Genomic DNA, 26,137 nt, shown 5'->3' with positions numbered 1-26,137 from the left:
GCTGGAGCTAGGAGGTGGAAGAAGGGAGGGTGGTTCGAGAAATCGAGGCAAACAGAGGAAGGAAGGGGTTGACCGGGCTGCGTTCCAAAAGCGTGTTGAGTCGCCCTCGTTCACTTGCCCTCAGCACTTGCCCTCGGGGGAATCCCCGCCGCCATCATAAGGGCTGTTCCATTTCTCTAAACAGCTGAAGTGAACTTGGTGAGATCGACCCTTGAGGGCTGAGTGATCAAGTAAACATTGATGGTCACTCCAGAGCTGTATATCACCCACAATGCATTGCAGTGGTGCACGAAAAATACGTCCATGCGGTGGCGATAATGAACCTGAAGCACCAGTTGTGTGTTTACCACCAAAGAAGAAAATAAATGAAAGGGGTCAGTAAATATTCAATTCAATAAACTAGTTTAGCAGTGACATGTCAGAACAAACAATTTACAAGTGGTAGGCTAGTAGAGATATATAACAGGCAAACTTATTTGTCACAAAAAAAACGTGTCTAAAGAGCCTTTTTTTTTTTTTTTAAGTATATTTTGGGGGCTTTTTTGCCTTTAATGCACAGGACAGTCGAGAGAGACAGGAAATGGTAGGCAGAGATGGGGGGGAATGACACGCAGGATAGGGCCGCTCGGCGTGGGATTCGAACCGGGGTCGCCTGCAGTGAGGACTATAGCCTCAACACATGGGGCGGGTGCTCTACCAATTGAGCTAAACACCGCCCCTCTAAAGAGCCTTTTTAATCTGAAGTATCATATTCACATAGTTGCTGTGCCTGTGTTGATGTAGTTTAATAAGGCATTTTAATCAGGATTGGTCTGATGAAGCAGAGCTCCTCATCAGTGACAGACAGAGAGAAAGAGTAGTATATTGATATTATAGAGTATTGAATTTTCACCACAAACCGGCCAGCCCCCCCCCCCCCCCACCCCCCCCCCCCCCCCACCCTTCAGAGGCAGTACAGTGCTACACCTACGACATGTGGTCGACCAGTGATTGTCCCGGCTGTTAGTGAACGAGGGCAGGTGCGTTCCGTTTACCTCTTCTACTCCTCCCCCGCCCACTTTCCCTCCACTCTCCAAGTGGCCTCCGTGTGATGTCATAGCAAGGGCTGAGGGCAAGTGAGCAAGGGAAACTCAACCTGTTTTTGGAACGCAGCCCGGGTATTTGCAGGCTTGAGCAGTTAAAGGTGTGGCTTAGGCGTGGCCCTGCTCCCGAACTTAAGTTAACTCATTAACTTCCATTTAATAGACTTGAAGAAGGAAAAGACAAATGGTGAAATCTATGCTGAATGATACAGCTGTTATAGCTGTATAAAGAAAGGTAAAGAAAAACAAGCAATTAAAAAAAACTACCAAATAAAAACATTTTTCCAGCTTAATTTAATAAATACACTTTACAGTACAATTTCATAGATAACACATACACAGAGCTGGTAGTATAATTTACAGTAACTGCAAATGGAGACTGAATTCATAGAATTAAGTCTCTGCAACATAATTGGTGAAGGATCTGGGGAGTGAGATTGCACTGAGGGAAAAGCATTTACACAGGTGTTACCTTTCTCCAAGGAAGGCAACGCAAGACCTGCAATCTGCAGTCACACAATTAGTGGTTTACATAGCAACATTTTGACCTTTAACTGTCACCTGTGGTGTTCTAATTAAGAGCAACAGATGTCTAAATATCATTTAATGAAACAATAAGGGAGAGGCTATCCAGTACGCAGGGTTCTCTATATGATAATGTTATTTCTCCACCATAATGTTATACATCTGTTCTAAATAAAAGCAGCCCACATCTCAGCCTACAGTTTAGCTCCTGCCTCAGTCACAGGACAGTGAAGCTACAGTGCCACCACATGGTACTGGCTGAATGACAAACATGCCCTGGCTCGCGGTGCCTGCATGGGAGAAAGGTCAGTGTGAGACCATTGCACACATCTCAGAGCACATGCAGTGACCATATGGAAAAGAATGACACAGAGGAGAGGCAGAAAAGCACATCACAGAAACTTCAGACTGACAGTTGATTGAAAGCATCTGAATTCTGAAGTTGTGCTCTCCACAAAGTGAAAATAAAAGTAACCCTGATGCGTGCTGCGATGACAGCCGTCGCTCAGTCACTGATTGACGCATGAAACACGATAAGAAAAGTTCATTACAAAAACATTCCAAGTAAAACAACAGGGACTTGCCAGTAATGATAATGGCACAATAAATATGACAATAAAAATGTTTGTGAAAACACTGGTGAGTTTTTAACTTGAAGATGTGTCAGCTATTGTCTTTTGGGATGGGAAATTGTGGTACAAAGCAGCTTTAAATGCACTAAAAGACTTCATCAGATGTGGTAATTTTAGTTGTATTTAAAGTCCAATGTTTTGCTTGCACTTTTACACACATGCATACATCACAAAACGAACACACCTGCAAACAGCTGGGAGGGCTGAGCAGTTAACACAACAGTTAAGTATATTTTTTACAGTCATTTAGTAGTAGGATAAAGATTATTGAGATAATAGGATGTAGGATGTGTTTTATTGCTGCGCCCGCCTCAGATCATTACAGCTGTGGTTTCTATTAAAGGGTTTAAGTGGTGACTCGGTTTCCACTTGACACAGAATGTTTGTTTTGTTATCTGCTTTTGTCTACGCGTCCTGGGAAATAGCTGCCGCACGGGCTGCACTGATATTGGCCTGTCAGACCAAATGCATTGTGTTGTGATTGATTTTATGCCTAATGCTGACATGATGCACAATGACTGTGGTCTCACAAAGTCCCATGTGGAATGATGTAGTGGGGTTTGTCTGAGCTCTTTGACAGAGACAGCCGACGTGTTATTTCACCTGTGGCTGACTTTGCTCTGCTCTTTCTCTTCCTTGTCATACATATGTTGTGACCTCACAGCATCCGCAGCAGTGCTGACCTCATGACTGCACATTCAACTACACATTTACATGCAACACTTTAAATTAATGCTCCTTGGGAGTAGTAACTTGTGATACGAGTATTGTATTACTGCAGATACAACCTCACTGCTGGCTAAATGCATCCACTCTTAGTTTAAAAAGTAGAGGTCAAGGATTCAGGATAAGAGGACAACAGCGTGGACTTCTTTTTAAACATTCAAACTGAAATTTGACATTTCAAACGCATAATACATTCATGACTGAGACTTAGAGTGGAGTCAGATATCCCTGAAAATTAAGCATTTTCTTCTTAGACCAGAGTGTTATATTACTGAAAAGCATTACTGGGCTGTTTTCTATCATACAACATTAGCACAGGATATACGTATATTGTAATGAGACCACCAGGATCAGCTGAACAATTTCTTCCAAAGGGCCTGGATAACATCACTGTAAAGTCATTTAAGTCTTTGTTAGGCAAACATCTGTTTGCAGAAAATGAATGATATGTATGAATGGAGTGATATCTGATTGAGGAACTGAGCAAGATTACACTGATCTGGAGTCCAGACTGAACGACTCATGTGTCATGATGCATCCTCCTTAATTCCCTCCTGTCTTGATGTAAGTCAGTGCTGGGGAGGTATTTGAAACTGCATAGTGTGGTAGTACAGCAGTTTGTAGTATTACTAACAGTAACTTCAGACAGATTCATAGAGTTTGTGAAAAATGTTGTCTCCTCTTCCAAAGAAACTGTAATGGTGCCCTTGAGCAAGGCACCACTACACCATCATAAATCACTGTGGACAGTGGAGCTGCTGGTGGTCAGCAGGAGGAGACTGTAGATCTATGACTGCACTGTAACTGTATACATGTGGTGGGACTTTGTTGAAACCGTGCATGCGGAAAAACAACCTGTCTGGATAAATCAAGTTGAGGAAAATATGGCTGTCTTGGTCTGTGTTGGCTTGCCCGGTCCCTGCTCGCTGAGCTGGAGTACACTGTGCTGCTGCTGGCGTTTAGTCCAGGGGAACCTCTGACACACTGGGCAGCATGGAGGCCGTGGCCAGCTTCGATTCCTTCATCTTGTCCAGGCCGAAGAGGAGGTCCAGCTGGGTAACTGGCCGCAACCGCTCCTCACCCAGAGGTCTGGAGCAAAGCAAACAAAAGGACAGGGGTCAGTTACTGAGAAGCAAAAGCTCTTTCAACACTACACCCTATCCCACTCTTCATAGTAGTATACTGTTATTGCTGTAGTATAAAAGGAATCAATATACTGTACTTAACCAGTTTAAACTACCAGGAAACGATATATTATATCAGCTACTGACCATAAATAAAACTGTTATTGGAACAGACAGCAGAGATGTTCATGAACCTGTTTCACCCTCACCCAGAGTTACTCTAAATTTTATTCATTTAAGATCAGCTCCTTTATTTCCTGCTTTGCATCGTGGGAGAATAGTGTCCATTAAAGCAGAAGTAAGCAGAATGTTTGTGTTAATAGAAGTCTTAAATAGTTCTATCTTCCGACAGCAATCACTTCTATAGAGTGTTTGGTCTGAAACACGGGTCTGTCAGTCACTCTGCTCTGCTGTAAGCCGAGGAGAAAACTTTCCTTGTATCCTACAACCTTTATCCAATGAGGAGAGAGAACGGCATAAAGGGGCGGTCCTCTCTGTGTGTGCAGCCAAGGGATGCGCGTGAATGTGGTGACGTAGGGACGAGGGCGGGGACTGCTAACTCCATCTGCTGACAGGAAGTTAGCAAAAACGACCGGATCGCTTACTTCTGCTTTAACATTAACAATAACATTAATAGCCCTATAACGTCTCTTTTTGAATATCTTAAAATTTGTATGAGTTATTATCTTCTTGTGTGTTTTAACGATTCCGCTGCTCTGACAATTTTTTAAAGGATCGCAGGTGAACGGAGAACAGATAAATGCAGAATGACCCTTTTAGCAGTTGTTTCTGAATCCTCTTCTTCTCTTAAAACAACATGCTGACACCCAGAATCATAACTGCAGAGAGCACAGCCACACGTGTAGTGTTTGGATGACTGAAGAATGATTATAGCTGCTGCGCAGCGATGGGTCGGGTCCGGGCTACTTTTGGGCAAATTTAGGCAATTCTGAGCAACAAACAGGAGAATAGGAAGACAGGACAGTTGTCCTTATAATGTCCAATTTGCATCAGTTGAGCATTGAACCCACAACCTCGGGAACCAAAGACCTTTGTCTATCGCACTGAGCTAATTGACAAGTGGCATTCAACAGTGGCTTCACAAATTGAGTAAGCCATTCACTGACTGTCGTGTAGGCAGATTTGAAACCACAGTAAAAAGAAAAATCAGTTTTTGAGGTAAAATAATGATATGTATTTGTTAAACATCTACTGTGAGTCTAAAGCCGTTTTCCCACTAAAATTAGCGGGTCGACGCGGGTTTTTTAAACGCGGGTCGACCCGCTAACAATCGGCATTTGGCCCCTTTCCCATTGACCAAAATGAGCCGAGTCTGACCCCCCGCTGAGGGATCAGACAGAGCATAAACCAGTCGCCCCGCTCTCATCCGCGGTGCAAGAGACACACAGTCATGCCACAGCCGCCCGCCGTGGAGTGTCCGTCCGCCGAGGCAGACTCTCTGGCTGGCTGACCTGGAGCACCAGGACCGCGGAGGACAGAGAGTCTGCTGCGGCCGGATGACGGACGTCCGCGGCACAACACGTCAGTTAAACAGACGGTCGCTTCTTTTCTTTTCTTTTTTTCTATCGTTTTTGGTCAGTGTTCTCTGATCTTTTGATCCCAGTCTCGGATGAGAGCAGAGCGGAGCAGAGCTTTGTTTTGGTACGTGATATGAGACGCGACCGGCGCAATGACGTAGCGCCACGTAACGTTCAGTGTCATCACGTAAATTAGCGGGTTGACGCGGGTCTGGCGTTCCCACTGCAAGCCGTTCGGAGCCGAGCCGATTAAAGGCGATTTTAACCCGCGTCGCTTGCCGAGTCGTTTGACCCGCGGCGACGCGGCATTTTGATCTGTCATCATCATCATCATCACCCTTGCTGGGTCTCGAACTCACAATCTCTGACACCAAGAACCAGCTCCTAACTCGCTGAGCTAATTGGCTGGTAGTGAGACCTGCTGTGTAGCTTCATTTATCCACTCAGGGAGTCAATGCCCGGGCAGCTGTTGTCACGGCAGATTTTGAAAAGTCAGAAATTCTATTATCTAAACAAAAATCTGTTAATACATAAATTGCATTTAGACAGCAAAACAGCTGAAGGACATCTGATATTTTGATCTGTCATCAACATCATCACCCTTGCTGGGTCTCGAACTCACAATCTCTGACACCAAGAACCAGCTCCTAACTCGCTGAGCTAATTGGCTGGTGGTGAGACCTGCTGTGTAGCTTCATTTATCCACTCAGGTGAGCCAGTGCCCGGGCAGCTGTTGTGATGAAATGGTCAAAATTTCAGAAATTCAGTCATCTAAACAAAAATCTGATAATACATAAATTGCATCTTGACAACATGGAAATGTTGGTGATTTGTTTTTAATGATAAGTGTTTTGCTTCATAAGATAAAATATGATGTTTATAAATTCCACTCTCACATTGACTGCAGTTGTTCCCATGAGAGCAGAATTCAAAATGTTAGAGATAAAATTCTGATATTTGCCAAACTTCATCAACCATGACTCCAGAATATTGTCATTTTTTTTCAGGAAGATTGAAAATGTATTTATCAAGAATTTGATGGTATATGTTTACAGTAGTGTTTACAGTCAAACGTTTTCATGTACTGTAGGCTCAATTTTTGCTTAATCAAAAATCTGAGAAACAAGTTTTGTAGAGGACAGTCTGGAGATGCTCTGTAGCAAGTTTGGTGACAATTGAGCAAAAATTGTGGGAGGAGATACATTTTAAAAGTTTTACAGTTATTGAAAAAAAGAGAGTGATGGACTTCATAATTTGTAATGAGTTTAAGTGGACAAAAGTTTCAGCAGTATTGAGGCTACATTGTGGTGGAGTTTCAACACTGTAGCATCTACCGTTGGTTTGGTAGGAATTTTTAAAGTTTTTAAATTTAAACGCTTATTGTGCCCCCCCTAGGAGGGGGGGGCACATGTCCTTGGAGTTGAGTGAATCTGGCATGGGGTCGGATGTTTCTGTGAAGTTTGGTGAGTTTTCACCCATGGGAAGTATGACTTCCTTGGAAGAAGAAGAAGAAGAAGAAGAAGAAGAAGAAGAAGAAGAAGAAGAAGAAGAAGAAGAAGAAGAAGAAGAAGAAGAAGAAGAAGAATTCCTAGGAATACAAAGTAAAAGTTTTAAATATTTCTTCTGTTAGCAATGCCTTGCTCCATGAGGAGTTTTAGTAGACTACAGCAACAGCTCATGGGTTACACAGATCAGATATTTTACCTTTTATAAAATATCAGATGTTTTTAAAACTACCAAGATCCACTTCTAATAATGTTTATTTTATTGAAACACAGTAGTTTGTGATCAGTATTCTAGTAGCTGTGCATGTGGAGACATGGAGGGTGTTCATCTTTTATTCTAATCACTATCAGTTCTGATATCCCACAGTCTAAATGCTAATTCAAAATCTTGAACGTTTTGCAAAGCCCTGCTCACACCCTGTTAAGGTTGAGTACTATAGTTAAACAAAGAGAAGCCAATGGACACAAGGGCAATGAAATCGTGTGGGTGTTTGAACATGAGTCATACTTTTCCTCCTCCTCCTGGCAGTCCTGGAGCTGCTGAGCGATCTGTCTCATCTGCTCCTTGCGGACGTAGTCCCGGACTCTGTACATGGCAGCATCACGGCAAAGCTCCCGCAGGTCACTGCCAGAGTAGCCCTCTGTCTTCTCAGCAATCTCCTTCAGGTTAATGGCATTGCTCAACTGAAGAGAGAAGCAGGACAGTAAAAAGAGACAATTACATACCATTGATCCGTTAGGTGTCACTAGTCCTTGGTCATGTTTGTTACTGCCATTAAAGTGCCAACTGTTCACGGGTAATAAGATTCACTTTAGTGTGACTTGACAGTGAAAGTGTAGGTGTGAGATTTTGTCTTAAAGACACAAGCGCTGTGAATGACTTGTTACCCAGATGATTACAAGTCATACTTACATTTTCTCCTGCTAAAATCAGCCCCAGGATATCTTGTCTTTGTCTCACACACTGCAGAGAGGGAGGGACACTGGTTGTTATTTAGAAAATCAAAGAGGAATGACCGGCCTTTGAATCAAAAAAGGAACAAACAATTAATGACAAGTTTAAAGACTTTCTTAGCATTAGACACTTGTGTGAGTGCAACTAAAACTGCCCAGACATGTTATACATTGGTTGCAGACAGCAATTACCTGTATAGTTTAAAAAACACCTCAGGCCTTTTCTCGAAAATTGCATATCCATAATAAAATGAGTATATCTCTGCAACCACAAGGTCTATTTGAATACTTTTGGTGTCATAGTAAAGGGAAAAAAATGAGGAATTGCTGTGGCCAGGCTAACCAAGAACCATAGCGTCGTTGAGCCATCCATCCCTCCAACTCTCAGCAGTAACGACTTCCTAACTTTCTTTACCGAAAAGATAGTTAATATTAGAACAAAAATTGCTAGTAATGGAGCACAGATTATGGTACCCATAGAAGCACCTCCCAGACTTGGTACACACTTGGACAGCTTCTCTCCCATCGACCTGTCAGACTTAACTTCTGTAATTACTTCTTCCAAGTCAGCCACATGTCTGCTGGATCCAGTCCCGACAAGACTACTTAAGGATGTCTTCCCCTTAATTAACATTTCTTTTCTGAACCAAATCAATCTTTCCTTAGCCACAGGCTACGTGCCACAGGCCTTCAAGGTGGCTGTCATTAACCCTTTACTTAAAAAACCTTCTCTTGACCCAGATGTCCTCGCCAACTATCGGCCTATATCCAACCTTCCTTACATCTCTAAGATCCTTGAGAAGATTGTCCTGGAGCAGCTACATGAACATCTGCACAGCAACGAGCTCTTTGAAGCTTTCCAATCTGGATTCAGAGAACACCATAGCACTGAAACAGCACTCGTCAAAGTCTCTAATGATCTTCTTATAGCTTCAGACAGAGGTCTCGTCTCTGTTCTTGTACTTTTGGCCCTCAGTGCTGCATTCGACACCATCGACCACAGCATCCTGCTGCAGAGACTAGATCATGAAATAGGGATTAAAGGACCTGCCCTAACATGGTACAGTATGTAAGAAATCTAAAGCAACTGGCTGTAAAATCGTCCTAATATGTAACAGAGACTCAGGAATAATGTTCATATAACATACTGAACTCACCAACAACAATCCTACAGCCAAGATATTCGCATTAAAAAAATTTTTTTGCAGACCGCAAATCATGTTTATGTTTTGAATTTCTATGGTTGGCTTGTGTCGCCACCCAGCGCTCTCTCCCTGTCACAGCGTCTGTGGCATTTCAGCCTCCGGGTTGCCAGTTAGCTTCCACTGAGCTGCAAATACGGCTGGGAGATAAAACGAGATCATGAAAAAAAAGATTGTGTTCTATTATCGGTTATTGGTCATATTTGCTTGATATCACACGGTAGAAGCGGCTTGTCGCTCTGCCGTTTAATAGGCTACACAGCTTGCTGTTGTGAGCATGTAGCCTAGTTAGTTTGAGCTGCTGCTAACGCTAAAGCTAAAGGGAAGAATTACAAAGTGAAAGTTAGAAAAGAGGGAGGAAATGTGGCGAAATGGAGCCGATGGTAAATGAAGTGATTGTGAACGTGTGGAGCGGTTCATGAGAGGAGTCTGTCCCGGTCAGGTTGCCTGTCTCCGGTCCTCATGTTTTATGATCCGACGTCAGAAAGTGGAGGAGAACCGGAGCGGCTCGCGTCGTTTATTCTGCGGTAAGACGTCTCATATGTTGGCTCATCTACGGCGTGATTAACACGCACTACGGCTCCGGTAGATGCGGGGTTACAGTGTGTGTGTCTGTGTGTGCGTGTCTGTGTGTGCGTGCGTGCGTGTGTGTGTGTGTGTGTGTCAGCGCTGCAGACACAGCGTCGGAGCGGTGAATGTAACAATAACTTGCAGATCACCTGAGTGACGTGAACTCCGCTCGTAGTTACTGTGAGTCAGAGCAATAAAACAGTGAGGTTGTTGATGAATATTTAGCTTTTTACTCTGCTTTGAGACTGACTGAGTGAGCAGAGCGGAGGTTAGCGCGTCGCTGTCTGGCAACCTGGAGTCTGGTGGGTAGGGGAGGGGGGACAACGCGCTGCTGTGTTTTGAATTTGACTGCAGCAACAATTTTGGCCACATTCTTACATATCGTACCTTTAAGTCATACTTATCTGACAGGTTTCAATTTGTTAATGTTAATAACGACCATTCAGAGTATAGCAGAGTTACGTATGGTGTACCGCAGGGTTCAGTCTTAGGGCCAATCCTCTTCATTCTTTACATGCTCCCATTAGGTGGCATCATCCGGAAGCATTCAAACAATTTTCACTGTTATGCGGATGATATGCAACTCTACTTGTCCATGGAGCCAGATGACAGAAGCCGCCTCATCAATCTGCAAGACTGTCTGAAAGACATTAGATCCTGGATGTCCTCTAACTTCTTGCTACTGAATTCAGATAAAACTGAGGTCATTGTGTTTGGACCTAAACATCTCAGGGACACGTTCTCTAATCAGATCGCTACTCTAGATGGCATCACCCTGACCCCGAGTACAACTGCGAGGAACCTTGGAGTCACTTTTGACCAGGACCTTTCCTTTAGCTCCCACATAAAACACGTGACTAGGACCGCCTTCTTTCATCTGCGCAGTATCACTAAGATTAGGAATATCCTCTCCCAGAGTGATGCTGAGAAACTGGTGCATGCATTTATCACTTCTAGGCTAGACTACTGCAACTCTCTCCTGTCAGGATGTCCGAAAAACTCTCTAAAGAGTCTCCAGCTGGTCCAGAATGCCGCAGCGAGAGTTTTGACAGGAGTTAGGAAGAGAGAGCACATCTCTCCCACCTTAGCTTCTCTCCACTGGCTTCCTGTAGGATTTAGAATAGACTTCAAAATCCTTCTGCTGACTTATAAGGCTCTTAATGATAAAGCTCCAACCTATCTGAAAGAACTAATCATTCCTTACTGTCCTACCAGAGCACTCCGCTCCCAGAACGCAGGTCTGTTAGTGACTCCCAGTATCTCTAAAAACAGACTGGGAGGTAGAGCCTTCAGTTACCGGGCTCCTTTACTGTGGAACCAGCTCTCTCCATGGGTCAAAGAGGCAGACACTCTAGCTACATTTAAGTCCAGACTTAAGACCTTCCTTTATGACAGGGCTTTTAGTTAGGGCTGGTTCAGGTAGCTCTGAACCATTTTATAGCTACGCTGCTATAGGCTTAGACTGCTGGGGACACATCTGGTTACACAGAGCCCTCTCCTCTCCTCTCCTCCTCTTCTCCTCTTCTCCTCTTCTCCTCTCCTCTCCTCAGTATATTTTTGAACTGTCATTTTCTGTTGTACTTTGTAGTTTGGCCTTGGTGTCTCGCACTCTCTCTGTGTTTCCGCAGATCCACCGGAGCTCCATCTCTCTGCACCAGCCGCCGCCTGCATCGCCCCCCTCCCACCCCTTCCCCTGCTGTTAGACCGGCCTCCCCTCCCTTCCCATGGACCAGTCTACCACCCAGTCCTCCCATCGAGCTGACCGGCTCTCCCTGCCCCCCCCCCCCCCCCCCCCCCCCCCCCCCTAACAGAGACTGCCTTCATCAACTCCTGCTAACATTTCCATATTTCGCACATTCTGTGACAAACTGTAAACTGTTTCTTGTCTGTAACATCTATTGCACGTCTGTCCGTCCTGGGTGAGGGATCCCTCCTCTGTTGCTCACCCTGAGGTTTCTCCGATTTTTCCCTGTTAAAAGGGTTTCCATGGAGTTTTTCCTCAGTCGATGTGAGGGTCTAAGGACAGAGGATGTTGTTACGATGCCATGTAAAGCCCTTTGAGACAAACTGTTTGTAAAAACGGGCTATACAAATAAAATTGCCTTGCCTTGCCTTGCCTTGCCTGAGATGTGTAAATTTCAGTATATCTGTTACTGGTGAAGAGTAAATGAAGATGACACACAGAAAAAAATTAATAAAATTAATATTCGCTTAAAAAAAAAATCATATTTTTGATGAGTGCCCTTCAGAATAATGCTAATGAAGCTCAAACTCTCTATAAAATCATTTTACAACATATGAACATTGTCTCTGCAGTGGTTGATTCTGATTAATTGAAGCAGGACAGAATTATTGAGATTTTACTACAAAATATTCAGGCGAACTTTCCAAAATGTCCATTTTTGGCCCAGCTTGGAACCACCTGCTACTATAAACTATTGTTTAATCTTTAGTTTCACACAATTTGCATAAACTAACTGAATAATAATCTACCAGGACTAAATAAGAAGTCCTTTTATAGCCCTGTCTCTCTCTGCGTAAAGCTGCACTGAGAGCAGCTTCTGGGTGGGTTTGGCTTTCAGCCTCTATCTCTGCAGCGGATTGGTCGATTCGAGTGATTGACGGCTCATTCGAACCATTAGAGAGCATAGTATGAAGCTAGACCCACGTCGATGTGATTGGCCGCACTGGCAGCCATGAGCCAGCCATGAACCAATCAGATCAGCAGATCCACGTGCAGGCCAACGTGGGGTTGTGTGCGCTCCGTGCAGGAGCCCCGGGTCCTAAAGCCGTCGGATTTCGGCCAGACTGATTTAGATGTCTTCCTCGGGAAGTCTGGGCATCCCTGCTCCGACTGCTGCCCCCGCGACCCGATTCCGGATAAGCGGCGGACAATGGATGGATGGATGGATGGATTTAGATGTAAACACTAGGCAGAGTTCAACTGGAAATATTGTGGATTTACCCATAACCAGGGTTCTAAATTAACTTTTTAGATCACCAGCCAATTTGGCCGGTAACTTTCTAAAGTTACCAGCCAATCAGAATTTCCACTAGCCAAATGTTTTCCGGTGAAAATAAGAGAGATTCTTTACGTTCGTACTGTTTTTCCCATGAAAATAGCATGTTTTTGGCCTAGCTATCATACTGACAACTGAAATAGGCTAATTACTTTCAGGTATTGTGCCTCCTCTATTACAGTTTTTCTCCATTGGTTTGGCTCATTTTTCAAAACAGAAATCACATTCTCAAAACAACATGGACAAACCTCCAAACCACTTGGCAAATGTTCACAAAAGAATTGTATTTCTCATTAATTTCATCACATTGTAGCCTAAATGTCTTTGTACATCTTTGCAAATGATTAAGTACAGATAATTTGTGATGTCAAAACCTTATAAGCTACTCTTACCCTAAAATCCTGTTTTTATTATTTTATTTTATCATTTATTTATTTATTCAGTTTTACACACAACTGTATTCTGTTAGCTAGACAAAAAAAAAATAGTCCAGTAACTATTGTCAATGAAGGACTGGGCTAAGACTGAGAGGTGGACATGAGGGATATTTCAGTGTTTCTCTTCTATAAAACACATTCTACATGTGGGGGCAGAGCTCTGTGGGAAACAGTAGGGGAGAACCAGCTGGACAGGGAACCAGGATTTGACACAACACCGACAACAAGCACTGAGAGCCAGGTAGCATGTTGCTGCAGGAGAAGCAGGTCCGTGCAGCTGATCGATTCACATGACATGCAGTTTGCTTGCTGCCTCCCAAAAAGTTGAGCTTTTTCATCTGTGCACCGCGGACATGCACGAAAAAACAAACAAACCGCGACGCATCGTCTGCCGCCGCTACGGCTTCACCTTGGTTGTGAACGGGCATGTGGCGCGTCTACACGTTGCATCTGAACGGTCCCATGCACGCACACAGCTTCAACCAAGCGGGCCGGAGTCGCGAGCGACGTGTTGGAGTCTCCTCTCTGCTGTAGCGTGAAACACCGGCCTGCGCGCAGCCAATGGGCGTCTGACACGTCATCACGTAGCATGCAGTGTTCATGGGAAATGTAGTAGGCTAAGGCCCAATCCCATTTCTCTTTTTTACCCCTACCCCTTCCCCTACCCCTTGCCCCTCGCCCCTTGAAACGGAGCTACAAGGGGTAGGGGTAGAAAGTCAACCCCTCCGAATTGGGACACCCCTTCAACAATCACATACGTCATCACGTAGTCTCACTGGCTTTTACGTAAGCTGATGCGGCGAGCTTTTGCCAGAAATCAAATAGCGTGTTCCATATAGCTTAATAAAATAAGATAAAACTTAATGCAGACTGATCGGTTCATTGTAAAACATTTATTTACTGATGTAAATGTGGTGATTTCTGTACACAGAGCCCAGAGGCAGCGCTGCCTGCTCCTCTGACTGGTACATGAAGCATAACTTTTCATCCAAATAAACTAATGTTACTGCCACAATTGTCAGATTTCATCAATGAGACCAACATTTAAATGCTGAAAAGAATTTAACATGCTGGTGGTAAACCTCTAAAAACCCGCGGATAAGTTAATTAACGACCGCCTTCTCTCCCGGCGGGACCGGGACGAGGACGTAATATGGCCGGTGGAGCAGCGCTGCAGACCGGCTGCTGTCTCTGTGAGGAGCCGCTCCTCCTGGAGCTTCACTTCTCCGAAAAATCGTCGGAGCAAACTTCTAACCCGCCGTCATTTGGATAAACTAACCGCACATTTGGGACCTAAACAGCTACTTTCTCGCAAGAAAAAATATTAAAACTTAATAAAGTGACGTAATAACCGCGCTACAGTGAGAAATAAAACAGCTTTTCGTTTTACAGCCACCGCTGCCGGCTGCCGCAAGATGAATTCTGGGAAATTTTCATACCCCTCCGTTTGGAGTGTGCCTCTGAAAAATCTCCGTTTGGAGGGCTATGTAGCCCTACCACTTCCCCCTACCCCTCTGTCCTAACGGGGATTGGGACACCCCTACCCCTACACGTGAACGCGCAAAACGGAGGGGTAGGGGTAAGTGGTAGGGCCGAGGGGTGAAATGGGATTGGGCCTAAGTGCTGCCAGGGGGACAAATGACCGAGAACAGTAGAGCGGCTCTGGCTGTGATGATTGCCTTGTGCATCACCGGCCAAACTGGCTGGTAAGTCTTTATTAACACCCGCCAAAATGATTTTTAACCCGCATTTGGCGGGTTGGCGGGTGTTAATTTAGAACCCTGCCCATAACACAACCTTTTCACGGCAAAACAGCAAAGGTAAGAGGAAATGTACGACCATGTTTTGGCCACGCAGCATCTGTGTTTGCTCGACTTTGCTCGTTGTTGGCTTCTCCCTCTGCCGTGCTGTTGCTAGCTTCTGTGTTAGCCGCGGTTGCTACGTAACCTCCCAATGTTTGTATCCGGCTTGTTCAGATGAGCGGTCGCTGATGTGATTTGCATAATGTACAGTAGTATACGAGCCAGAAATGTGGCAACTGGGTCCACACAGAGGTGCTTCATGAAGTTTGATGTCTAGTTGTTTGTTTGGGCTGTGTTTGGTTCATATAAACATGGTTTTACACGTTGTAGCCCAGCTTCTGCTGTTTAATTTGACATATAATATGACTATATTCTTTCATAATTGTGCAGTGGTGGCTCTGTTGTTGTTCTGCATGTCTTCAAGTCCCCCAATTGGGGGACTCTGGATTTTAACAGGTTTAAAGCATCAACAATTCACAAACATTCACTGTGCATATGCAAGATATGGGACTCGTCCTGTGGTTTGGCCAGCAGCCATTACACAATCTGAGAGAGACATGCACTTCAGTGTGTTGCTCTCTTTTCCTTCACTGAATGAAGGAAAAGAAAAGTGATTAATGGTATTGTACACTGTCCTGTATTAATAAACTATTTTAAAAAAAGACGAGTGCTGGTGCAGTGGGGCCTAGAGTTTATTATCTGCAAACAGAAGTTTATTCTAGTATTTTATATGTACTATGGATACGTTCACCCTGTACATTTGAAAAGAGAGTGTGATAATGTAAGATATAAAAGCTACTAATGGGCTTTATGCACAGCTCCACCACTTCCTGAATTTAAGGCAGGTCCTTCATTTCCTGTCTTACATTATTGGACAAACTGATTAATCCAGGTGTGTCTGACCATTGTGACTACTCAGACAGGAAATAAAAGAGCTGCCTTAAATTCAGGAAGTGGTGGAGCTGTGCATAGAGCCCATTGGAAGTAACATATCACTGTTAAAACGGCCTGCCCTCCCTTCCCACGAACCAGTCTGCCATCCAGTCCTCCCAAGCTGGCCTGCTCCCCCTTCCTCTCCTCCCACCAGAAGCTGCCTCCATCAGCTCGTTAACATTTCCATGTTTTCCATATTCTCTGTTATAAACTGTTTTCTTGTCTGTATACAACATCTATTGCACGTCTGTCCATCCTGGGTGAGGGATCCCTCCTCTGTTGCTCACCCTGAGGTTTCTCCAGTTTTTCCTCAGTGGATGTGAGGGTCTAATGGCGCATTTCCACTAGCACGGTTCGGCTCGGTACGGCACGGCTCGGCTCGGTTGTGTTTCCATTACAACTGAGTATCACTAGTGCCGCCGTGACGTCATTTACACGGCGCCGAGCAACGCTCTAAACTCTGTAAATATATAACTTTAGCAACATTTGAATCATTTTCAGGCGAGAAAGTAGTCGTTTAGATCCCCAACGTGTTGAAAATCTGACAAAATACCAGCTGTTTACAATTTTGTTTCAACGAAGTCGGCGTTACTAAAGCTAGCCGTAGTGAGCAACGCACTTCCGGTTATTTTCACAAAATAAAATACCCGTTGCCTTTTATCATAAGGAAAGCCATTACGATAGAATTGGTGCTTTTACTTTGTAAACAGGAAGTGAACCTACCCTCGCTGTAGCTAGCTTTAAACCGCCGTTTTGACTCCTATGCTCTCGTCCCGTTAACGGCATTTAACCGTTCAATATGCCTTACCGGAGAGTCTTGCCAGCTCTGAGTTCATTGTAAAACATTTATTTATTGATGTAAATGTGGTGTTTTCTGTGCGTTCAGACCCCAAGGCAGTGCTGCTCTTCTTTCTAACCACAAACAAACTGCTGCTACAGCCACAATTGTTAGATTTCATCAATGAGACCAACATTTAAGAGTTTAACCAGCCGGTAAAAGCCATCGGGTAAGTTAATTAGCGGTCGTTTTCTCCTCGGGGTGACGGTGGTAGGCTGGCCGGCGGAGCACGTCAGGAGCCGGGCTGCTGCCTCTGTGATGTCGCGGTCGCTGCTCGGACCTGGAGCTTCACTTCTCCGAAAAACATCGGGGCAAACTTCTAAACAGCCGTCGTTTGGATAAACTAATTGCACATGGGGATCTAAACAGTTACTTTCTCGCATGAAAAAATATTAAAACTTAATAAAGTCACGTAATAACAGAGCCAGTCTCAATATAAATTCTCTGGTAATAACAGGCTTCAGGCTTCAGCAGGAACATTTCTGTTGTCGGTCGTCGCTTCCAGTGACGACACTCATCGGCCAATCAGTGGAAGGCAGTCGGCTGACGTCACGTTTTAGTAACGCTTCGGCTCGCTTGGAACCAGGGCTGAGGTGATACCAAAAATGTACCCGGTTGCAGGTACTGCGTGCTAGTGGAAACACGCAATAGCGCGCCGAGCCGTGCCGTACCGAGCCGAACCGTGCTAGTGGAAATGCGCCATAAGAGCAGAGGATGTTGTTATGATGCCATGTAAAGCCCTTCGAGACAAACTGTTTGTAAAAATGGGCTATACAAATAAAATTGCCTCACCTTGCCTTTGCCATCACAAACTGTATGTATGTACTGTATATGAGTATCAATTTTATTTATATAGGTGTTCATCTGTGCTGGTGTTTGTCTTACTGGGAGGCCAACATGGAAAGTGGCGGGCATCCTCCGCAGAATGGCTGGATCCACATCCTGTGGTCGGTTTGTAGCTCCCATCACCATCACCTACAATTCAAAGAGTCACAATGTGAACGTGCCAAAAGTCACCACATTTTACACTGACTCCTAAAACAGATCACAGGCAGGTAGAGCTCTGGCTGTTTTACCTGGGTGGTTGAGGAAGTATCTAGGCCGTCCCACAGACTCATGAACTGGGCCTTCATCATGGCTGTGGCCTCATGGTCCAGACTGGAGCGATTCCTGAGAAACGACTCTAACACAGGAAAAAAAAACAGCGCATGAGGACGGCATCTACAAAAAACTCATCATATCCCACTGAGACCAACAGGCTGAGATTAGTTTGGGCTATTTCATGTGGATGAAATTGGATTATGCTGCTTTGCTTGTGTATTAGCCTGATATTGCCCCAATGGATTTAAGCATTGTTTTATCCTGCACCAGATTATTTTTAATGGTGGGGGGTTGGGGCACACCCGGCACAGAGGGAGAGATATGGGAAAAACACAGCATGACATTGAATGGCTAGAGGGCAAACCACATGGGCGCAAATGGCCTGGGGTCTCATTTATAACCGTTGCGTACGCACAAAACGGGGCTGAAAGTGGCGTATGTGACTTTCCACGCCAAGGTTGTGATCTATAAAAAACAAACTTGACGGGAGAATGTGCGCAGCCCTAAGCAAACTCTGAGCCATGCGTACGCATGGTCTAGAGGAAAAGGGGAATTGGCGACACAGACGGTGTGGTGGTGAACTGAAGTCAGACTCAGGAAATGATGATTGAGAAGAACGATTATGTTTTTATTATCGGCCGTCACACATTTAATTTCAACCCGTATGCGTAAGATCCATGTTGCCACGGTGATTTAATTCAACAGAGCCCTTATGTTGCATCGGACTGATGTTTCAGAAACATCTAATTAGAATCTAACTGAAAATTCAAAATCAAAATTCCTTCTCTATATTTAATCACCACCGTCTCTCCGTCATATTGTCCACTCCCAGAGCGCAGGAGGAGGAGAGGACGCCGCGGCTGCATGGGATAAATACATGGTGTAAATAACTATATGTTCCTATGATACTGTGTGAACATATGATCGAGAGTCAATTAAATCTCAAACCCTGGAAAAAAAATCCAGTAATCGTTCGCACAATTGTTACATTGTGTTTTCTTGTTATCAAGAGAAGTGTCATGTTTGATCATTCCTCAGAATGTAACTGATTCCGCGAATTATTCAAAGTTGTATCGATCAGTCTAATTACTGTAAATAATACAGCGGTGAGCCCCGTGCGTAATTCTGCACCACGGCACCGCTGGAGGAGAAAGGAGGGAGAGGGAGACCATGATGAATGGTTAATAACTCGTTTCAGATTAGAACTGTTGTCATTGTTGTAACTATGTGCCGAACCGGGTCCAGCATGTGAGAGGGCAGCACCAAAACAACACCTGCAGCTAATTCACAACAGCGACAGAACAACAGCACGTCAGGCTCATTGACATGCAGATCACATTCATGTGGTGGTTTGCATTGACCATCTAGGGTTAAAACAGGGCGTGTACAGGGCGGAACGTGAAGTGGATTCAGCTGTGCACACTTGTAGGAACTCTGTGATCTATAAAGGGAAGTTTGCCTGCAAGTGTGCGTACGCAGGGTTTTATAAGTCTGAATATTTACTGGCGCACGCAAAACTTGGCTTTTGGGCGTACGTACACTTTTAGTAACGATCCCACGCACAGTTTTATAAATGAGACCCCTGAGCAGTAAGTCCCTGGTTCAGTTTCCAGGCAGCTTGCACATTGATTCCTGAAAATCTCCACTTTCACTGTCACATAATGAGACATAAAATACACAACAAAATTACAATTAAAACATTGGCTGCATTCCATGCTGGTGTTCTGAAACAACAGGAAGTTAGTTACTGTAATTGGCCCACTCACAAACACAGGCAGCAGTTGAAGCTGCAGCAGTAGCTGCAAAACGCAGCTCATGGAGCTGATGAAAGCAGGTTAATGCCACGTTTCCACAACAATAACCAAAATCCTCCATCTAGGAGCTCATTCAAATGTAAACACACAATATATTTTTAGGTGAAGCAACTTAGGTCACGTTCACACCAGCCTTGTTTACCCCCTTGGTGCGGTTTGTTTGGGTGGGTGTGAACGCTGGCCTCGGTCCGCTAGCAAGTGAACTCTAGAGCGGTTTACTTCTGGTGTGAACCCCATCCGCACCAATCACAGGAAGCTCACCGTTTTATGCATCATTTGCATGGATTCCAGTGTTTCCCCTAGCCGTTTTGTCTTGGGGGGGTGGGAGTCGATGAGTCGTGTGTGTGTGTGTGTGTGTGTGTGTGTGTGTGTGTGTGTGTGTGTGTGTGTGTGTGTGTGTGTGTGTGTGTGTGTGTGTGTGTGTGTGTGTGTGTTCATCTCTCGCGCGCTCTGTTTGGATTAAATAAACACAAATAGGCTACACACATTGGCCTCTAGTATTTGTTATTTTATATTGTTTTCATATATTTCACTGATCGAAATTATAGCATAGGCCTACGAGTGTGTGTTTTATTGAGTGTGCGTATGAAAATAGTGGGTTTTTTAGGTGCTGTGGCTACAAGCAAATTTCATATTGTCTCTGTACAAAGACAACAAAGACTTATTCAAGATTTGCATTTGGGCAACACTGAAATATAACAGGCAAAACATCGAAATTGATTTATTCATGGCCACATTAAGTAAAATTATTAACTTTACCGATTATCCATCTGTCCTGCTGTGAGTGGACAACTTCTTTCAGTGGTGACTGACTATAAAAAATAAGATATAGGCTATAGTCTAATACAGTGGAATCCGCTTATAGTGATCACGTTGGTCCAGAGTCAATTTGATCACTATAAGCGGTTGATTACTAAAACCGAATTTTTATTATTTCACTTTTTTTTTTATGCAGAACATCATCTAAATGCCATTTGTAGCCTTTAGTTTTTCAATGAGAAAAATGTAACGAAACGGCTGTCAGCAGCGCGATCATTTCGTCAGCTCCAAACTCACCCGTCTGCACCTCAATCACAGACCACAGCTGGTTTTCCACACAGCATCATTTACAGTAGCTAACTCACGTGACACGTCTCAGTACAGATCCGCGGGCGCTGCCGGTGTGTTTTTAAAATTAGCGAACTACTCTAGGCTACAGTAGCGCCGCAGTTTCGCATTCCCCACCTTGCTTGACTGAGAGTGTTTCAGGATGGTTTTCGTGAATGAACAGGCAACATGTCACTGTCAGAGTTTCACTCTACCGCGCGCTGCTGTCATGCAGTGCGCGCTCCTCGCTCTCTCTCGCTCTCTCTCTCTCCGCCAATAACGGACAACGAGCGCTATGCGGAGATGAGGAACGAGCCAAAAGCCCAAAATCTATTCCTGACGTCTGCGGTCGATATAAAGTCGATAGGTTTCATTCATCCATGTTTTAACAGACAACACAAACAGCCGCGCTGCACCTACAGTCATGTGTCTCAGCCAGCCAGCTGACGCACACAGCACAACAACACACAGCGCAGCGACATGTGCAGGCTGCTGCAGCAGTGCACGTTAAAGGGACACCGCCGAAAATAAAATAAATAGGCTACACGTAGTTTTTAAATTGTTTTGCGCATGTTTTCATCCATAAAATAACCAAAAATGAGCACTATAAGCGGATTTCTTGATTACTATAAACAAATTATTTAAACAGCATTTGTAGGCTATAGAAATGATTCCGTCCCGAACCTTTTGATCTATAGCTATAAGCGGTTGATTACTGTATCCGTGATCACTATAAGCGGTTTCCACTGTATATAATGAGCTCCTGACGCTCAGCTCAACGGGTGAGGAGAACAACTGTAGGCGGAGAAGAGACGCTCAGAGAGAAAGTCAACAGCAGCGGATCAGCTGATCTCTCCCTCCGTACAAACGCTCCGTTCTGATCCACTGGACTTTCAAAGTAAAGCTGACGCAGCTGATAATGAGTTAAATAGTGAAACAGCGGTGCTTTTATCGCCAGTTTTATGATTAAACAAAATAGACCAGACGTCAAAACGACTGCTGCAGGGCGCGAGCCAGCCGCGGAGGTGCACGCCGCGGTGAATCTGATTCGCGGCGCTTCCTCGCCCGGTGTGTACCCGGCGTGTCTACCCGGCGTGAGCGCTGGTATTTAAAAATCAGATGGCAGAGGGAGAATAGCGCCGTTTGGTTGCTTGGGCAGCTTGGGTGCTTCAGGTGGAGCGCTCTACAGTTTGATCAGACCAACAGGTCCACTTTGACCGCGATTGGCTCCTAGATGTCCCGTTTTTCAGGGGGGCGGGGGCCCGTGCAGGCGGGGCGGGCCGCCCCCGCCAATAGAACGGTAGGGGAAACACTGGATTCTGTGAACAAGAGCTGCTGTTATGATGAACCAACTATTTAATTTTTACATGTTTATGATTGTAAAACGTATTATTGTCCACTGGTCCCGCTCGTATGGCAAAATAAAAAAAGGTTGTGGTATGCTCTCATTACTTCCTGTCGTCTTCTGTGATATGACCTGACTGCAGAGCCTCTTAAGCTAAATGCATGCATTAATACATTATTTACTGCCATTCATATGCGCGGTGCGTTAAAGTCTGATGATATACACTCGAATTCAGCACCAACATGACAATAAGCCGACGATGCTCCATGATGCGAGGAAGTCGTTCTACTTGCCTAAACTGTGACCAATAACTGAAGGGCATTTGCGGCCATGTGACTTTTGTTTACAGTTTTTGGACCGTTTGAGTGTGGCCTTTGTGAACGCAAACCGGACCAATTGAAAAATTGCAACAATGTACCATCCTTGCATTGGTTCGGATCAGATAACGGACCTTTAGGTGTGAACTCACCCTTAGAAAGCATGACTCAAAATCATGACTCAGCAGAAGTGTTCTTTAGTATCAGAATAATCCAGACAGAGATAGTTGTCTGTATAGCCAGTGTAAACAACCTTTGTCATCAAACTGCCAATAGTTGATTCAACATTCTTTTTTATATTATATTATAAAATATGAAAATGTGAATTTATCTAAATATAATCAGGACTGTGTCTTTGGGGCTGCTTACAAGTCTGTCTTTACAAATCCCTGTCCCTGGCATGACACCAAGGACATTATGAATGACCTGGACAGTTTCAGGTGTGGCTGCTTTTCCAGCTTCACAAGAAGAAAATGTTGAGGGGAAACTCTCAAAACATCACAACTATATCTGGCTTTTCTGACTAAATCAGATTTTCTATTTTAAATATCACCTTATCATTTGTCTTGACAGAATAACAACATCAGACAGTGTAATAGATAAACTCACCAATCTCATCAATAAAGACGATACAGGGTTGGATTTTGACCGCCAGTGAGAAGACTGCAGCAGTCAGCTTCTGCGATTCACCATACCACATGTCTGTCAGAGTGGAGGCCTGAAGGTTGATGAACTTGCACCCTGAGGCTTTGGCTGTTGCCTTGGCAATCATGGTCTTCCCACATCCCGGCGGACCAAATAATAAAACACCTGCAAGGAAAGAATATAAATTAGTCATCGTCTTTCAACCCCTGTTAGGTTTTGGTTTCAAACATCTTCTATATTCCCTGCATGTATCACTGGAGGGTGCACAATACTTTTCATATATTGTATATCTGTAAAATATACCCATTTTGAGAGGAATGGGGAAAAAGACTCAATAAATAAAACTCAAAAACCTCAAGTGTGTAATTTTTTTCCCTAACTTGGTGTTCTGCAGCTCATATACAAACAGAGCATTTGGCCCAGCTCAACCAATCTGTTCCCACAAGCAAAACTTTTATAAGTTACATGATATAAACAAAGCTCGAAGTCGAGGGATGGAGCTGGATTCCCAAAGCAGCTAATTGTGGATGTTGACTCATCCTTGAGGCTGTGTATAAAGCTTCATGCCAAACAGTAAAAACTCGCTACAGAAAGTAAAGTATTCCTCTACGTAAGTGATCATCTGCTGTCACACTGCATAAATCTGTGTGCATTATGTGCATAAATCTTGTCAGATGCTTTCTGGCACATAACTCCAGATGGAAGCAAAATGTAGCGAATGGCTCTCTAAGAATAATGATGAAGACAACAGCAAGCTGAGATGAAATATTAACGTTTTGATATCTCTACCTTTTCATGCAGTGCAGTCAGATATTGCAACAATGACTCTTATTATTTTTGGGTTTATACTCTAATGTATTGGTTTAGAATATTGACTTGAATGCTGATATTGATAAGTATTGACTGTGATATTAAAAAGCAGTTGAAAGGTTATCTCCTGTTCTCAGCACTTGTTTCACAGACTGAAGGCATAAATTGGCAAATAAATAATAATAAGCAAGCTGACTGTGAAGAGAGACAGGAAAGCAGAGACAGAGACTGGGGGAACAACATGCTTTAAATATATTCTCAGTTGGGAACCCAACTGGCGATCGACGTCTTTGAGCCCGAATATGCCCATGTGGGACGTGCTCTAGCCACTCGACCACATCCTATACTGCTGAATACTGTGTGCAAACTTAAGTGAAACAGTGAAATGAATAAAGGGATGGAAGAAAGCACCTTGTCATTGTTTTCATTTGAATATGTGGTTTGTTCACAGTTTCTATGGTGGTTAAACAATGTCAGATATCAATGTGCAGCTTTCAGTCCCTTGACAGATCTCACAAATACTCACAATTACCGTGACAGGTTTATCTTGTTTTATAAACGTGTAAATGACCATTTCAGTTCTCTGTGAGTGACCTGCTGTGATACCTTTAGGAGGCTGAAAGAGTTTGGAGTGAGCTAAAAGGTGTCTTTTCTGAAAGGGAAGGATGACGGTGTCTTGCAGCTCATTGATAATCTCATCCAGGCCGGCTATATCTCTCCAGGACACCTGCAGGAAGGATGAACACTGTGAAACAATTCTGTCCGAGTTCTTTTTCTGGGAAAGTGCACGTACAGAGAAGGGCAAAATTGCTTTCAGTTGATTGATAATCTGACAGTCATGGAGTGAAGATTACGACTTTTACCTTCATAGTTTGTGGATCGACGAGGTGAGATGCAATGTTCATCTCATACTCTGTTAGTTTGACTCCCTCCACACCAATCCTCTTCATCAGCTGTTCTGCCTGGATAGATAAGCCACACAACTCAGCTGAAGACACATGGGGATAACAGAGTGCAAAAAGCTGCTCCAGGCTTTTCTTTTACGATGTCTGTTAGGCAAGGGACTCAAACATCAGTCTTCATCTTGAGCTCCTACTTTTTTAATAAGCTTCATACTTATGTTGTGAAGATTAACATACCCTTTTCTTGGCTTGGCTTTTCTGCTTGTAGGTTGGATCCATAGCTTCTATGACCCATTTGATGCTGTAGTATGTGGCTGCACCAAAGATGGTCAACCTCACCAACATGCCCACCACTTCATTCCTGGACAACGGCCGCATCAGGGCCTCTCTGGGAAGATCTCTGAACAGCATCTCTGCTGGTTTATGTCAGACCATCGGCTGGATGAAGAGAGGAAGGAGACAAAACGAAACCAGTTAGGAAATGATGCAGTGATAGAAGAGTGGCAGTCTGCCATCATGTTTCAAGTCTGTCTGTTGCACACAAAGCCAATACAACAATGTACAATTTAATTTAATGTAGCACATTCGTAATTGCACTAACACAATACTGAATGGCAACAAGTATTGGCGAAGTAGCCTACACATTTAAAAACGTCACACAGTGCTTGTTGGAGAAGACCTACAGTACACGCTGACATGAGGAGTGGACCGAGGTGATAAGCGACAGATCTCATCACAAACATAGACACACAAACCTTAACGTCAGTGCGCTGCAGCATTAGTGTGTTTTACTCTGTGGATGAAGATGTGTGTGTGAGATACCAGATCTCATCCCAAGCTAAGCCGTCTGTCACGTGCTAACCATGTTTCCAGCAGCACTGTCTAAGTAAGTTATTCCTCTCCACACATAGAGCAGCTGTTTTAATGGTGGATACCACCACACAAGTAAATCACGTTAACTCGTAATTTAGCATCTCTTGGCAAGCTAAAGCTAAAGCTAAAGCTAAAGCTAAGGCTAAAGCTAAGACAGGTTCAACCAGCCCTGTTTAAATACAAACCCGAACACATTAAGTTAAGTTACCTCTGCTCTGGACCCGGGCTCACATACAGCTCACGTCTCTGGTTATACTGGAGAGAAAAGGCTCCTACTTGTTGTTACTTAAACGCAACAATCACAGCTTTTGCTTCGTTATCGAAAATGCAAAACAGTAGCATTGACGGTGCGCCGC

The 26,137-nt window shown here is 44.1% G+C and overlaps 1 protein-coding gene across 1 annotated transcript; it reads right to left on the bottom strand.

The window, feature by feature from the left end:
- Positions 1 to 1,359: 1,359 nt before the first annotated feature.
- On the bottom strand, positions 1,360 to 26,137 carry atad1a (ATPase family AAA domain containing 1a). The gene is made up of 10 exons (XM_083978287.1): positions 25,990 to 26,137; positions 25,146 to 25,346; positions 24,870 to 24,968; positions 24,613 to 24,733; positions 23,161 to 23,361; positions 17,965 to 18,071; positions 17,774 to 17,863; positions 8,046 to 8,096; positions 7,641 to 7,816; positions 1,360 to 4,054 (listed from the first exon to the last, which is right to left on the bottom strand). The coding sequence occupies exons 2-10, from the start codon at positions 25,317 to 25,319 to the stop codon at positions 3,925 to 3,927; spliced, it is 1,149 nt and encodes a 382-aa protein (XP_083834413.1). The 5' UTR covers positions 25,320 to 25,346; positions 25,990 to 26,137; the 3' UTR covers positions 1,360 to 3,924.

The sequence above is a fragment of the Trachurus trachurus genome (assembly GCF_905171665.1).
Source record: "Trachurus trachurus genome assembly, chromosome: 9".
Lineage (NCBI taxonomy): Eukaryota > Metazoa > Chordata > Actinopteri > Carangiformes > Carangidae > Trachurus > Trachurus trachurus.
The sequence above is the reverse complement of the archived record's forward strand: the minus strand, read 5'-3'. Positions and strand labels throughout refer to the sequence as shown.

What these genes read in the sequence shown, in the direction of transcription:
- atad1a (XM_083978287.1), bottom strand. Translation starts at nt 25,319, where the DNA reads ATGCTGTTCAGAGATCTTCCCAGAGAGGCCCTGATGCGGCCGTTGTCC. An exon ending in TCGATCCACAAACTATGAAG is followed by an intron (nt 24,734 to 24,869) that starts GTAAAAGTCGTA and finishes TCCTTCCTGCAG; the next exon opens with GTGTCCTGGAGAGATATAGC. An exon ending in ACTCTTTCAGCCTCCTAAAG is followed by an intron (nt 23,362 to 24,612) that starts GTATCACAGCAG and finishes CTTTCCTTGCAG; the next exon opens with GTGTTTTATTATTTGGTCCG.